We start from the raw sequence: 15,096 nt of genomic DNA on the forward strand, positions 1-15,096 counted from the left end.
TAGTTACTTGTTACTTGTAGGTGGTGGTGTGTCGAGTGTGTGACAAAAAAGTAGGCTATACAATGAAATCTCAGAATGGCACATACAAAGTGCGCTTCACAACAAAAATAAGCACTTGCTTTCAGTATAAAGGCAGACTTGACTAACACAAACGTAAAAAGATTCTTCTCAAAGTTAGTTACATAAAGACATGTGAAGCCGTGATCACAGCGGAAAAAGTTCAGATGCCAGAACGCAGTGCTTTTCTCAAGAAGTTCTGTAGTTGCCAAGTTCTTGACGAATCTACACTTCGCAAGGGATATCTTAACACTTGCTACGATAATACTGCTAAATCCATTATAACATAAATAGGCTCTTTTTACATCTGGATTGTTGTGGATGAAACCACCAATGTTTTGGGCCAATTCACTGCAAACTCGTTTGCGGAAAGACTGAGTTCAGACGGCGCATCGAAACCATATATTATTGCCTAACACTGTCAGCAGGTTCTAGAATGCCCAAATCACACAATAATGGCATGTTTCTGTAATGATGAACTAAAAGTATTGTGCCCTGGAGGTGTACACGAAGAAAGAGTTCTCTTAATGAACACTGACTCAGAAGCCTGCATGCTGAAGGCTTCAACTGTACATGAAGTATTCTATTCCCACCTCATCCATTTCAAGTGTTTGGTCCATCCCATTCACTGAGTTGCAGAAGAAGTGCAAAGTCACCTCCGTTAAATCAACTAACTTGTTTCTTCAACCACGAAGGTGTTTTTGTAGGTGCCCTTATGTGTGCAGGCTACTGGGAGCAACTACCACAATTGACACTTGCTCCACGGCCAAATATTAGCACAATGGGGCACTTGGATAAAGAGTGATGAATATCTTCTAGATGTTAAAAGACTGCCAATGACTCTTCCTCTCGAGTCCACCGTATCAGTGAGAGATACACAAAAAATCTTCTGGAATCCTCACTTTGCATGTGATGTTGCATACATCATATCTAGCATTGGCTGGATTCCTGAAAACATCAGAAAGTTGGAAACTTGTGGACTATCACTCATGGAATCGATAGACTTCACCTGTGACATGAAAAAATAAACTGAATGCTGTTTGCAAGTCAGTAGATAAGAAAGTCATGAGTCAGTTCTTGCGAGAAATCCAGTTTACACCAGTTTGTTTATTGTTAGCCATATCCTCAACGAAGAGTTGCGAGAACCTCCAAAAGACCTCGCTCCCAGACACATCCATTTACTTGAAGTATGTCCCAGTGACCTTCTGTGATGTTGAGCGATTGTTTTCAGTGTACAAGTATATACTGTACTTTCCAATAAACAATGCACAAGTAACTGAGCAGTTCCCAAAAGATGCCAGTGAAATGTTCACACATATTTCCTATGTAAAGTGTTTCTTTATAATTTATAACAAACCGACAGACAAGAGAAAGAAAGAAAGAAAGAAAGTTGTCTGTTGCACCTCTTGCCATATAGACTCTCTGTTCTGCAGGTCTGCTCTGCAGAATGGCAGTATCATGCTTGCAAGTTATTGGCACTTGAGAAATGTCATGAGACCTGAGTCGGGCATTATAATCCAATTTTGTTGCAGTAAACATTACCACATATCATATTACAACAAAAGAATATGTAGTATTAAATTCTGTCTCTAAAGTATTCCATAGAAATTAAGCATCATTACATTCATAGGCCTAATAAATAAAAAGTTGTACTGACAAGAAAATCTTTAACATGCCCATAAGTCTGGAGACATAATGTAGGTCCCTCATACATGCACAATTTCAAATGCCAACCTTGATAGGATCTCATTTCACAACACCAAGAAAAGGAGACAACACAAAATTGAATCAGAATATGGTTGAATTAAAACTAATGTTAATGAAATGAGTTATCAGTTGAAAAACTACTAACTTTACCAGAGGCAAGTTAATTTACCAACAAAAATGACCATACATAATTATTATTCATTATCTAAAATAAACTGGCTCTATAGGAATGAAAGCAGTGTAAATAAAGAATACCTTATGAAAATGCAAAAGGTATCAGATATGAAAAGGTGAGCATGATGGCTGGTACAAACAGGTGGAAACAAAGTCTTAAGGATATCAATATTTTTTTCAGTTTGTTTAATGCCGCATTAACACAGATACGTCTTATGGCGATGATGGGATAGGAAAGGTCTAGGAATGAGCAGGAAGCAGCCGTGGCCTTAATTAAGGTACAGCCTGGTATGAAAATGGGAAACGGATGCAAGCTCAAAGCTGCGCGCCCCTAACTGCACGGCTAACTCGCCTGGTGAGGGTATCAGTAATGAAAAGAGAAAGACCGAGATAGAAACAAACAATTCCTTTTATGAAGAATTTAATAAATAAATACATAAATATATAAATAAGTACACAATTAAATAAATAAATAAATAAATAAATAAATAAATAAATAAATAAATAAATAAATAAATAAATAAATAAATAAATAAATAAATAAATAAATAAACCATCAATAATATGCCATGTGTCTTAGGTGTGCTAGTTACCAACTGATGAGCCCAAATTGGCACACTGGGGTAAAACACTTGCAACCTAGAATGTTTTTTTTTTTGCTAGGGGCTTTACATCGCACCGACACAGATAGGTCTTATGGCGATGATGGGATGGGAAAGGCCTAGGAGTTGGAAGGAAGCGGCCGTGGCCTTAATTAAGGTACAGCCCCAGCATTTGCCTGGTGTGAAAATGGGAAACCACGGAAAACCATCTTCAGGGCTGCCGATAGTGGGATTCGAACCTACTATCTCCCGGATGCAAGCTCACAGCAACCTAGAATGAGTTAGCTGGAAAATTTATAATGTCCAATGACGGACCATTTATGTTGAAATTATGATTTACTCATTCAGGACAAATATTTCAGGTTCACTATGAGAATCAATATCTATACCATCTGATGGCCTAGCAGGCATCAATTTTTGTAAAAATAGACGAAGTCTCTCATAGTACACTGGCATTGGCTGTGGCTCCCAGTAGCCTACACAGTGGCCTCCACTATATGTACTAGCCATGCATCTTGGTAGGTGTGCCAGTCACCAACTGAAGAGCCCAAATTGGCATACTGGGGCAAAATGCTAGCAACCAAGAATGAGTTATCTGTAAAATTTATAATGTATTTATAATGTATTTATATTGTAAATTTATAATTTAATTTAAATGTTCTATCAGCTCTCCCTGGCTGAAGCTTGGAGACTTATAACCACATCAACCATTTAGAACTGTTTCAGGAAGTGCGGCATTGTGAATGGATGTGAAGAGGTGACAGTGAAGATGTGCTTGTATTAACAGAGCAAGAGATACTTGACTCGTTTACATTGAAGCCAGCTAGAAAAACCGCTATATGATATTTCAGCTATGAACTCTAACCAGAAAGGTTCTGTAATCTAAAGTTCAGTACTGCATGAATAATATCAAGGGATGTTTGTTCTAAGTGATACATGTGCTGCGGGTCAGTATTTCTTCCCTCAACATTGTCACGTAGCGCAATTTTGAGACGCAAACACGATATAAAGTTTGGCGATGATCTGAGCACTGCTGAGGTCCAAAGAGTAGATCAAATGCTAGAGGATTACACATCTGGAGAAGTGAATGATGATGATGAAAAAGATGGAAGTGGAGGGGGCTAAAGCTGCAGCAGGAAAGGAGACCTTTGTGGAGGCACTTCAAGGGCTGGAATCTGCAAAAAGATAACTACCACACTTTGATGTCGAGGACAGTGTGTTAGTATCATGCAGTGTGTTAGAGAATGAACTGTATTTGATGAAACAACATGAGAAGAAAAAGCAAATGTCTATTCTTGATTGGTTGATGAAGTAGACCTAGTGATATTGATGACTTTTCTTGTGCTACTGCAAATAAAAGGTGCCTTTTCAAGCTTTAACAATTATGTTTAATATCACCCTACTCTCAGATGTGTAGCCTTTTGTGTTCTTCCCTTGGTAGGTTGCTTATGTTCATACTCTTCATTTCTAAACCTTGACAGTTCTGTTTTCCAGTTCCATCTACCCTCCTTGTAGTCAAAAGTCCACAAGTTAACATTCCACTATGATTTTAAATTACATGGCCAACAACAGCTGCACAAAGTAAATACTTTTCTTGATTTTACACTTTCCTTGATTTTAGATTTTTTCAAAATAGTCCTCAGAGTGGTGTAAAATAGGAGTTTCACTGTATTTTCTCAAGAACATTGCAATCTACAGACACTAAATATACAACACTGCAATCCTCTTGCCAAGATCTATTACCAGTCACGTTTCTCGTCATGAGTTACCTTCCAACCTATATAAACACAAACCATAGACTGTTGCTACCGCTGCTGCTTCCTCAAATAATAGGTTCAGGAAAACTTTGTCAACACTCTGTGCACTTAAGACAGTGGGTGAATTCTGATACACAATACAGTTGTTCTGTTTTTACCTATGTATTGTACCGAGGACTGTGAACAACAGAAGGGAGCAGGAAGGGAATGGGGGTATAGCATGTGAAGACTCTCTACAACAAATGCAAAAAAACATACGAATATAGGCTACATATGGCAATATCACATGCCTGTGGCATACTGAAACAGGTCAGGATTACTCCACACGGTAACATTACGGTCAAAATTAGGAGCATTCTCACAAAGTAATAAAGTAAAGTAATTTATCATTTTCTTTAAAAGTAACTCTGAGAACCTTCATCATTTATTACACTACAGGAAGTTCTCTGTGAACCTTCCTTCTGCTTATACTTACAGAAGACTTTACAGAAATGCAGGATATTCATTTTTACTCATCAATACTCTACTTTCATAATTAAAATAGTACCATTACAGGACAATGGTACACATATATGAATTATAAGCAAGACAAAATTGAGACGATTAATCCATAATTATCCAAGGCGTGATCATGTGAGTGCTTATATATAAATGATCATGCTGGAAAAGAAATGGTGCACTACGTGCTTTTGTAGTTACAACTATCAGAATGGTTGGATGCAGTTAATGCATGTGTTTCAGCTCAGACCATTTTCGTACAGAACAGGCTATCTACTACCAAATTAATACTATTGTATATGATAACCAGGTGAATCAATATAACAATGTCAAAAACCTCTGGTGAACCCTTAGTTCCAAAGCAGGCACTTTTACATTTCCAGCTAATGATGCTATGCATTTTAATATCCCTGTATGTAGTGATGGGCTGATGAGGCAACAGAGGTGGCAGAATTTTGCCCTTAATAGGGCCTCTCAATGTCCCAGTATATTGGAGACATGGGTCTCTTGCATTTAAGCAGCTTCATATGCCAATCAATGGAGCCAGGATTAGAAACTGGACACAAGAGGGGAAACACCTAGCCAACCATGCTACACAGCCACCCAAACTTTTAGCTTGGGATTTATTCAATATGAAAAATCTGTTTTTTTTGCAGTTCTACATCCTAATACTGTATATCTCTTGATATAGAAATATAAGCCACAACATTTTAAAAGCATGAGGAAGATTTTTAACTGGGGAAGTATGGAGTACTATTGAAATAAATGACAAACAAAATCATTAGATAAGATTTTCTAAATGATCTTTTCATCCATAACCTCATCATTTGTTGAAATTTCCTAGCACTACTTTAATATGTAAAATAATCCCAAAAGCCACTGATATGAATTATAAACTGTTTTGTAACAAACTTGAAAATCCAAATGCCAGTAACTTTCTTAACCACAGAAGTAAAAAGTAAATCCATGACAAGCAAAAATCCAACAAAGCAAATAAAGAAGCTTCCCTAAAACTTTTAACCACCGATTAGTTTTCTTCAACCCTGAGCATGAATCATTTTCATATATATATAATTAATGTTTTTCTGTATTCTATGCACTGAAAGTCACAAGCATGTATTGCACCAGCATTGAAAACCTTATTTCCAAAAAAATCTTGTTTTTGAACCATAAATCAATTAATATTATAAACTTACTTAATTTTAGTTAAATAGTTAAAATACCACATTAACATAAATCAGTTGTTTTTATTAATATTCATCTATTTAAATTTTCCGAAATCAGCCTCTCGTGTACAACAATAGCTCGAACCTGGTGTGGTTGTGCTGCAGGTAGCTAGTGCATACCAGGGAGCAGGGGTGGCAACCGTACACACTGACCCACGTGGCATCTGGCCCATCCCTTGTGGCAAGCACGGCAACCGTGTCGTCTACAGCTGGCATAGGTGTGTAAGCTGCTTGAGGTGTGAAACTACTTCCCACCACCCAACACTAGCCACCAAGGTGCTGGCTGTACAGCCTGCTCCATACCATAGCACGTTAACCTAGCCAAACAAGAAAGAAACAACAATTACCAGAAACTGAGATAGCTACAGTACTTTGAAAACCAGGACCTAAATACACTGCCACTGATGTAATCTCTCTCTTTTTTTTTTTTTTTTTTTTTTTTCAAGTGCAGTAAAGTACCACTCAAACATGCCATCAGAGCAGACTGTTGCAATTTATCTGCGAGAGGGGGTGAAAACAGAATGTACAAGAATAATTTCTTTAATAATGTTGGCTATCAATTTAACACTGTAAAAGAAAAAAAATACCACACATTCATATATGAAATAGATGATCAAATAAGACTGTAGATAACACACTGACAGCAAGGTAGAAGGAAAATCCACAGAGTTCTCCAAAGAAGGATGTATATTTCCAATATCTTTCCACTATTTACAGTCAGAGGACATGAAATATAATACAAATTTTGAATTGTAAATATTAGAGTTAACAACATCATGCATGGAGACTATTACTTAACTTGAAGACCAGACAATTCATCTGTGATTCTCCTGCAAACCTGGTATCAAACTGGTACATATCAAGAAAAAGAGGATAAAACCCACAATTTATTAATACAACAAAAATTTGCTTCTAACAATGAGAAGAAGGCATTCTTCATCCCTTCTAAGAGCAGAGTAAGACTACAACCCTATAACTGTCAGATGCTCCATGCGATGAGCTCTCAATGATTCAAATTTGCAGATATCCAACAAATTGGTAGGGAAAGGAAGGAAAAAAATAGTCAACAAACAGACAAAAAGCAAAATAGCACAGAAGAGCAATTTTTCTTATTTCTTCTGGAAATATATCTATTTGAGAACCTCAACTGAATTTCATTAGCCCCAAACATGTAAGTCACAATGGATGAATTAACAAATGTTAACACAACTTGAGAAGTCCCTTATCAAGAGATGTCAACAGCATGCAATGTGCCACTGCATTATGACCACCCCAACCTGGGAATATTTAGCACACCTGGAAGAGTAACACGTAACATGCTGGAGGCATGGTATACAGGGCAGGTCTATAGCCTTGCTTGCCGTTTGTATTATCTCCGGCGTCAAAAGGGGAATAGCCACCAATCTCTCTGTGTTTGCTAGACGGCAAATTGTGATTGCACAGCACCTTGATACAAGCATCACTGAAAAAGCGCAGCTTGTGGGCTGCTCTTGTGCCGCTGTTGTGAGCACGTACTGAAAGTGTTACAATGATCGGCAAATGATGCGTCATATAATATATATATATATATTTTAAATTCCCTATGGGAATTAACAGCTGTATTATCTGATGGCCAGGCAGACATCAATTTTTGGAAATGAGACATAACTCTCATAGTGCATTGGCACTGCTAGTGGCTTCAAGTAGCCTATGCAGTGGCCTCCATGGTAAGCACTAGCCCTGCATCTTGGGTGGTGTGCTAAGTCCCAACTGATGAGCCTAACTTAGCACATGAGGGCAAAATGCAGGCAACCAAGAATGAGATAGCTGGAAAATTTATAATGTCCAATAACGGAGCATTATATTGGTATTATAAATGATGCGTCAGCCGTGTGTCGACAGCAGCTCATTGATGTTGGGCCAATGGAGGATGTTGTGCATTGTTTGAAGTGCCCATGGGGCCCTGTTCGAGAAATCACCAACAGGTACAACGGTGATGATCAGGATAATATTTCCCACCACATGGTTCGTCGATCACTGCTGCACATGGAACTGCGGAGTCAACGACCCAGTCGTATCCCAATGCTAACTGTACTCCTCCGAAAGCAATGCATGAGGTGGGTACAAAATCACCACCACTGTGGATGACTGGAAAAAGGTTGTATGGTCTGATGAATCCAGATTCCTGGTTCATCACGTCAACTGCCGATCGCATGTACACAGATTTCCATCAGAGGCTGTGACACATGGTTTCATGGTCGGCTGGAGACAGACTGGTGGAGGAGATATGATGATATGGGCAATGTTTTCACGGGACACACTGGGGCCCATTATTCCAGTACAACAATCACTATCTGGTATTGGACGTTATTGCGAACCAAGTCCATCCGTTCATGTCAACAGTGCTCTCTGATTGTAACAACCACTTCCAACAGGAGAATACGCCATGCCACACTGCCAGGATTGTCAAGGACTAGATCAAGGAAAATGATAGTGAATTTGTTTTAATGCCATGGGTCCCAAAACAGCTTGATATGAACCCCAGTGAATATTTTGAGTTCGACTTGGAGATGCTCATTCGTGCTACATCAACACCGTCCAGCAGTGTACGCCAACTGGAGGACCTGCTGTTCCACTTGTGGTACCAGATACCCCAGGATAAATTCGGCCACCTTACTGAATCAATTTCTCGGTGAGTGGGTTCTGCTGGCAAAATGTAGTCCTACATCATATTAGGTAAAGATGGGATCGCCAACAGATCTCCACCAGTAAGTAAAGGCCGCAGCAAGCGACTGAACTCCTGGCCCCTTCCAAGCATTGGTTGTGTGGCACAGGATGATTTTATGAAGGTAATAGGATTTACAATGAAGTTTCCACTCCCCATGACAAATCTTCATAGCTATGTTGCCAATACACCTCTGTCCGACTCGTTGGCAGAATGGTCAGCATACTGGCCTTCGGTTCAGAGGGTCCCGGGTTCGATTCCCGGCCGGGTAAGGGATTTTAACCTTCATTGATTAATTCCAATGGCTCGGGGGCTGGGTGTTTATGCTGTCCCCAACATCCTTGCAACTCACACACCACACCATCCTCCACCACAATAACACGCAGTTACCTACAAATGGCAGATGCTGCCCACCCTCACTTGAGGGTCTGCCTTTATAAGGACTGCACTCTGCTAGAAATAGCCACACAGAATTATTATAATACACCTCTTATTATTATAACAGACATCAGTCTCTTTTTCAGACAATACAATTCAAATGTGTTTTGTTCGTTGTTTGAAAGTCTTGTAATATTCACTTCGTTATTTAAAATTTGTGAAGAGTGTTGCTTTTCAGTCAGCTTCATACAATAATGTGGAGGCCTTGGGTATCAAACCTGGAAATTAATGCACTAGAAAATTCTGAATTAAATTTACCAATTTACACAAACAATCCTAAGCTGAACATCAGTAGCAATGATAATCAACCGAGTAGCAGCGGTTCTGTGCCTGGTAGTAGTAGTAATAGTAATAGTAGTAGTAGTAGTAGTAGTAGTAGTAGTTATTGAAAGAAGATGACAAACTTGAAGTAAGCAAAGTCAACGACTGGTATGTAATGCATACGAGTACATTACATAAACGACTTAGGTAAGGGTCATACTTCGGAGACAGCTAAAATGTTGAAACTTGACAAGAAAACTACTAGGAAAATAGTACAAAAAGTCCTCAAACTCCAAAAAGTGTTGTTATAATGGGGTTATTTTTAACAAAATTGAAGGTTTCTTGCTGTGACTTGATGGGACGCAAGATATATAAATTCTTTACTAAGGGCAAGTCGCCAACCATACAGGAACTGTTGAAATATTTGAAAAGTGTGTGTATGACTTTCCTTATGAAAAAAATTGCACGATAGCAGTTAATAAAACTTGAGTTTTGTTTCCACATTCAGGAAGGACTAATGTAATCTGCTAGAATAGTAGCTTGGCGATACAAATTGACAGGCTGTCTCCATAAGCCGCGTTCTGAGGTGTGCAGAGTTGTCTATCTAGATGTAACTGTGTATAACATGCATGACATTGTGCAGCAATGGTGGGATGATGACACGTGTAATTGCATACTGAAGGCACTAAGGCGCCAACACTGCAATTATGGTGTTGCATGCTGGGGCAGTGAGAGCTGGGTGGAAAATTCTTTATTTGTCAACTAAAATAATTGAAGGGTGCAAAGGTGATAGCCATGACAAAATAACAGCTCAAGTTTTCAAAAACTGGTTTAAGTCCTATCTTATGGAGAACCTACCATGTGACCGAAAATGTGTAAGGTGTAATCGTGATGGACAATGCAAACTATCTCACACAGTATCTAATTCAGTTTCCAATATCCATCAAGGTATATTGCATAAAATCAGCCAATATCAGTAAAAGGTACGCTGTAGAGGAGATCGCAGCCTGATGTAGACATGAAGTATTGCGGTTCCCTCCATATTACTGCTTTTTAAACCCCATAGGAATGATTTGGGCTCAAATGAAGTCATATGTTCAGAAAAATAATGTTACCCCAACTATGAGTGCTAACGTGTCGCTCATGCTTTGTGAGCATCATCAGCCAAAATAACCTAGGGCCCTGATTCCAGTACATATTATGTAAAAACGTCTATTAATACAATGATAAAACTAATTACAATATAAAATGATCAGTAAGAATATAATATGTCTATTAAAACATTTGGTGACATTAAAATAGCTTGAAGTGTAAGTGAATGGTATGAATTGTTGATGATACGTTGCTGTGAATGATTACTCGTACGGAACGATGAACATAATCCTCATACGATGGCATTAAACTGTTTATAGTTGGGAACACTTTTTACACAATAAAATGAACTATTGTAAACTGCTATCTTGTTATAGATGTCTAAGATCAACATGTATTGGTTGAAAAACGAATTGTATAGATGGATAAAACGTCGCCAGGTTAGCGTGAAACGGTTTTAAGAGATTCCCTCGTGTTATATTTCATCGTAGTCTTATTCATTATATACTGTCAATGATCTTCGAAAGGGGGACTAAAAGATCTCATAGATGAAAAACGTGAAACATGTGAGCCCCTTGTGTTGGTTGAGGAGTGGATAGCCCAATTCATACAACACATGGAGCAACAAGTCAGTGACCATCAGACCTCCGTAAACAACTAAGGGGCCATTCTCTCCTGCATTTAGGGCATTCGCCCAGGTGGCAGATTCCCTATCTGTTGTTTACCTAGCCTTTTCTTAAATGATCACAGAGAAATTGGAAAATTATTGAACATTTCCCTTGGTAAGTTATTCCAATCCCTAACTCCACTTCCTATAAACGAATATTTGCCCCAATTTGTCCTCTTGAATTCCAACTTTATGTTCATATTGTGATCTTTCCTACTTTTAAAGACACCACTCAAACTTATTCGTCTACTGATGTCCTCCCACGCCATCTCTCCACCGACAGCTCGGAACATACCACTTAATCTAGCAGCTCGTCTTTCTCCCAAGTCTTCCCAACCCAAACTTTGCAACATTTTTGTAACGCTACTCTTTTGTCGGAAATCACCCAAAATAAATCGAGCTGCTTTTCTTTGGATTTTTTCCAGTTCTTGAATCAAGTAATCCTGGTGAGGGTCCCATACACTGGAACCATACTCTAGTTGGGGTCTTACCAGAGACTTATATGCCCTCTCCTTTATATCCTTACTATAACCCCTAAATACCCTCATAACCATATGCAGAGATCTGTACCCTTTATTAACAATCATATTTATGTGATTACCCCAATGAAGGTCTTTTCTTATATTAACACCTAGGTACTTACAATGATCCCCAAAAGGAACTTTCACCCCATCAACACAGTAATTAAAACTGAGAGGACTCTTCCTATTTGTGAAACTCACAACCTGACTTTTAACCCCGTTTATCATCATACCATTGCCCACCGTCCATCTCACAACACTATCAAGGTCACCCTGCAGCTGCTCACAATCTTGTAACTTATTTATTACTCTGTACAAAATAACATCATCTTTAGTCTAGTGTGTTTATCTTTCAATATGTTGAGTGTATTTGTTTTGTATTTTAAATCTTCTATTGTAACATGCAAATCTGTCATGTCCTCTTTTAAGTTCTGTTATCCATCTAATATTCTTAATCTTACTCTTCCATATTTTTTCTATTATTTTTCTACCGATTCTATTTTCTGGTGACCATATTAGATGCCCTAAGAATGATATTCATTTCTTCTTCACTGTGCTAGTCACAGGTTCTATTTCTTTATAAAATGTCTCATTGGAACCTAGTCTCCAGACTCCGTTTAAAGACACCACTCAAACTTATTCGTCTACTGATGTCCTGATGTTTTATTTAAACAGGTTCTCAGTATTCCCCTTTCTAACTTGAGTACTCTATCCACTGCAACTGTGTTTGTTGTTTAGAATGTTTCCCACGCATATGTAACTTGTGGCTGGGTGACTGTTTTGTACTGTTTCAATTTGGTTGCTATTGAGAGACACTTTTTATTATATGTATTCTTGGTAACATGCTGTGCTGTAACCAGTTTATCTATTCTATTTTGCCATGCTGGTTTCTCGTTCAGGTTGTATGTGATTATTTCACCTAAATATTTAAAGCTTTCTACAATTTTTATTTCTTGGACTCCCAGCTTAATTTTGTTTGCAAGCGGAAGTTGAGTTACCATATTATTATTATTATTATTATTATTATTATTATTATTATTATTACAGAGTGAAGTGAAATTTCATTATAAACAGAACAATCATGCAATGTATTTTACACACCCTTTTAGTCCAAAGTTTACTTAAAATGTAAAGTAATAGAATTTAACAGCCAAATAAGATTAGGAGAACACAAAATGCGACCCCTAGTCCCTAGACTGACTGAAGCGCAGCAGTAACGTTCTCACATGCAATGCCCAAGGTTGCAAGATCGAATTCCAGTGCAGTAACTGGGCATTTGACTGTGCTTAAATGTGAGAGAGCCATGTCAGTAGATTTACTGGTATGTTTCAGATCTCCTTCAGGGCAAAATTCCAGCATCCCAGGGTCTCTAAAGCTGCAGTAGTTAAAAAAGTATGTAAAAGCTATACCATAATTATTACTATCCTAGCCCCTAGCTTGTGATTTTATTCTATTACAGAAAACATGGCACTGATATCAGCAGCATAAAAGTAATATTTTAATAGGCCTACTTTGTTATGAATTTATGTTTAGTATTTTGAGAGATCTGCTACAACAGACTCTCGATTAACCACGGTAAACTGTGGGACCGAGCAAGTGGTCGTGTAGTCAAGTGTCAAAGGTGAAGGAATCCTCCATAGCCAATTCATGGAAAAACATAGATTTAATTCCAGAAATTGCAGAAGCAGACCTCAGTTTTGAAGAAGGTAAAGAATTTTGATCAGCTGCGCTAGCGACTGCCTTGCAATCTACCCCAGGATGTAGTAACATCAACAGTGACAGCATTGAAGACTGGTTTGAAGTTGACCAAATGGAAACTGGTCATGAGGCATTTAGTGACAATATTGTGAGATGAGCCCAAGGGCAAATCGACAAAGCTAATGAAAGTGACAAAGACGACTAAATTCCTCTCATTCCAGAGAAGCTTTTTAGCCATGGAGTTGCACTTCAGTGGGCTGAAGGGTTGATGGAGTATATGGAACAATAGGAAGATGCTTCCCTCGCTGATAAGCTACTTCTGCAGAATATTTTGTGTCATACATAAGAAACAAGAAACTTCACTAAAACAGAAATCAATACCAAAATACTTTTCATCCACAGAGTAATGACATTAACTGACTGTGTGAAAAGAAACTGTGAGTACTGTGCATAGATTAGACACAAATGAGATGACTGAAATATTTTCCCATGGTTTTTATTTCAACTCCAGGCAAATATTGCGATGAAATTTTTCATAGCTCCACAACTATTTCCTTTCATATTTTAACATTAATTAATTCCGAGTACCCACACGGCATAGACACCATGTTGTGTGAACCAGTGCAAGTTACACATACAAAGGATTGATGACCACGATGTCGTAATTCCCTAAATGAAGTAACAAATGTGTGGTAATACTGAAGATCTTCCGGGGATGAGAGAGGTGATATAACAAGATTATAGGGTAATATTCTCTCATTGTATCAACGTTATATACATTAGCACCAGTGTCTTAAAGCATAAATTAATCCACTGACAGCTGACTCATTACTTCCGAGGGATATTATCTTGAGGAGTAGGATGTTTACACAGCTGCAATATCGATAAGGTACTGTAAACAGATGTCCGTAGTCCAGAGGACCAAGACATGTCAACTGTAAAGAATATTAGTCCGCTTTCTGTCTGTCTTGTGAACTGTCATGTTAAAAAAAATTGAACTGAAGTTTTCATTCAATTTACTGAATCGATTCATTTGCTTCCACTCGCATTAGTGAATCAATACAAAGATCCGATTGACGCATTAGAGTAACCATTCCTGTTGTGTGTGTGTATGTGTGTGTGTACAGCAGCAACAGCATTCCTGTTACATCCAGCTTTTAGATTCAAGTTGCTCCTGCAGCCACCTCTTTGCATCAAGTTTTGATGTTATAAAGCCCTTCCCCCACAGTGACAACTCCACTAAAGAAGTACATAGAATTACATGAAAAAATATTTGTACACGCATAATCATCAATGATCTGCATTTAGGGCTGTCACCCAGGAGACAGATTCCCTATTTATTGTTTGCCTAGTCTTTTCTTAAATGATTTCAAAGAACTTGGAAATTTCACTGTATTCACAGTTTTCTATTTCATCATCATAGTTAAGTTATTGCATCAGTCAGCTTACTTACTCACTTGTCCATGTACACCAGTGATCTTGTGATTTGTGATTCGTCTATTTAAGTCTTGTGCAATGATGTGACATATAAACAGAGAGAATACTGAGCGGTTCTTCCCAATATAAAACAGATAATTTTTAGTGGTCATAAGCATGACTCATAATCATATGGTAAGTTTGAGAGTTCAATTAATTGTCGAATGTCAACTAAGTTATAATACTACATTCATTAGACTAATAAATAGAATAACATA

The 15,096-nt window shown here is 38.1% G+C and overlaps 1 protein-coding gene across 6 annotated transcripts in view; it reads right to left on the bottom strand.

Annotated features, from left to right (window-relative positions):
* The window catches only part of LOC136862726 (protein ST7 homolog), a 374,644-nt gene that overhangs the window by 326,201 nt on the left and 33,347 nt on the right, over positions 1 to 15,096 (bottom strand). For 2 of the 6 annotated variants that reach the window (XM_067138948.2, XM_067138949.2), the window contains exon 2: positions 6,107 to 6,338. The exons of the other annotated variants lie outside the window; for them this stretch is intronic. In XM_067138948.2, coding sequence (XP_066995049.1) covers positions 6,107 to 6,194 — 88 coding nt within the window. In that variant the 5' untranslated portion in view covers positions 6,195 to 6,338. The remainder of the gene's footprint in view (positions 1 to 6,106; positions 6,339 to 15,096) is intronic. 6 annotated transcript variants of the gene reach the window in all.

The sequence above is a fragment of the Anabrus simplex genome, chromosome 2 (genome assembly GCF_040414725.1).
Source record: "Anabrus simplex isolate iqAnaSimp1 chromosome 2, ASM4041472v1, whole genome shotgun sequence".
Classification (NCBI taxonomy): domain Eukaryota; kingdom Metazoa; phylum Arthropoda; class Insecta; order Orthoptera; family Tettigoniidae; genus Anabrus; species Anabrus simplex.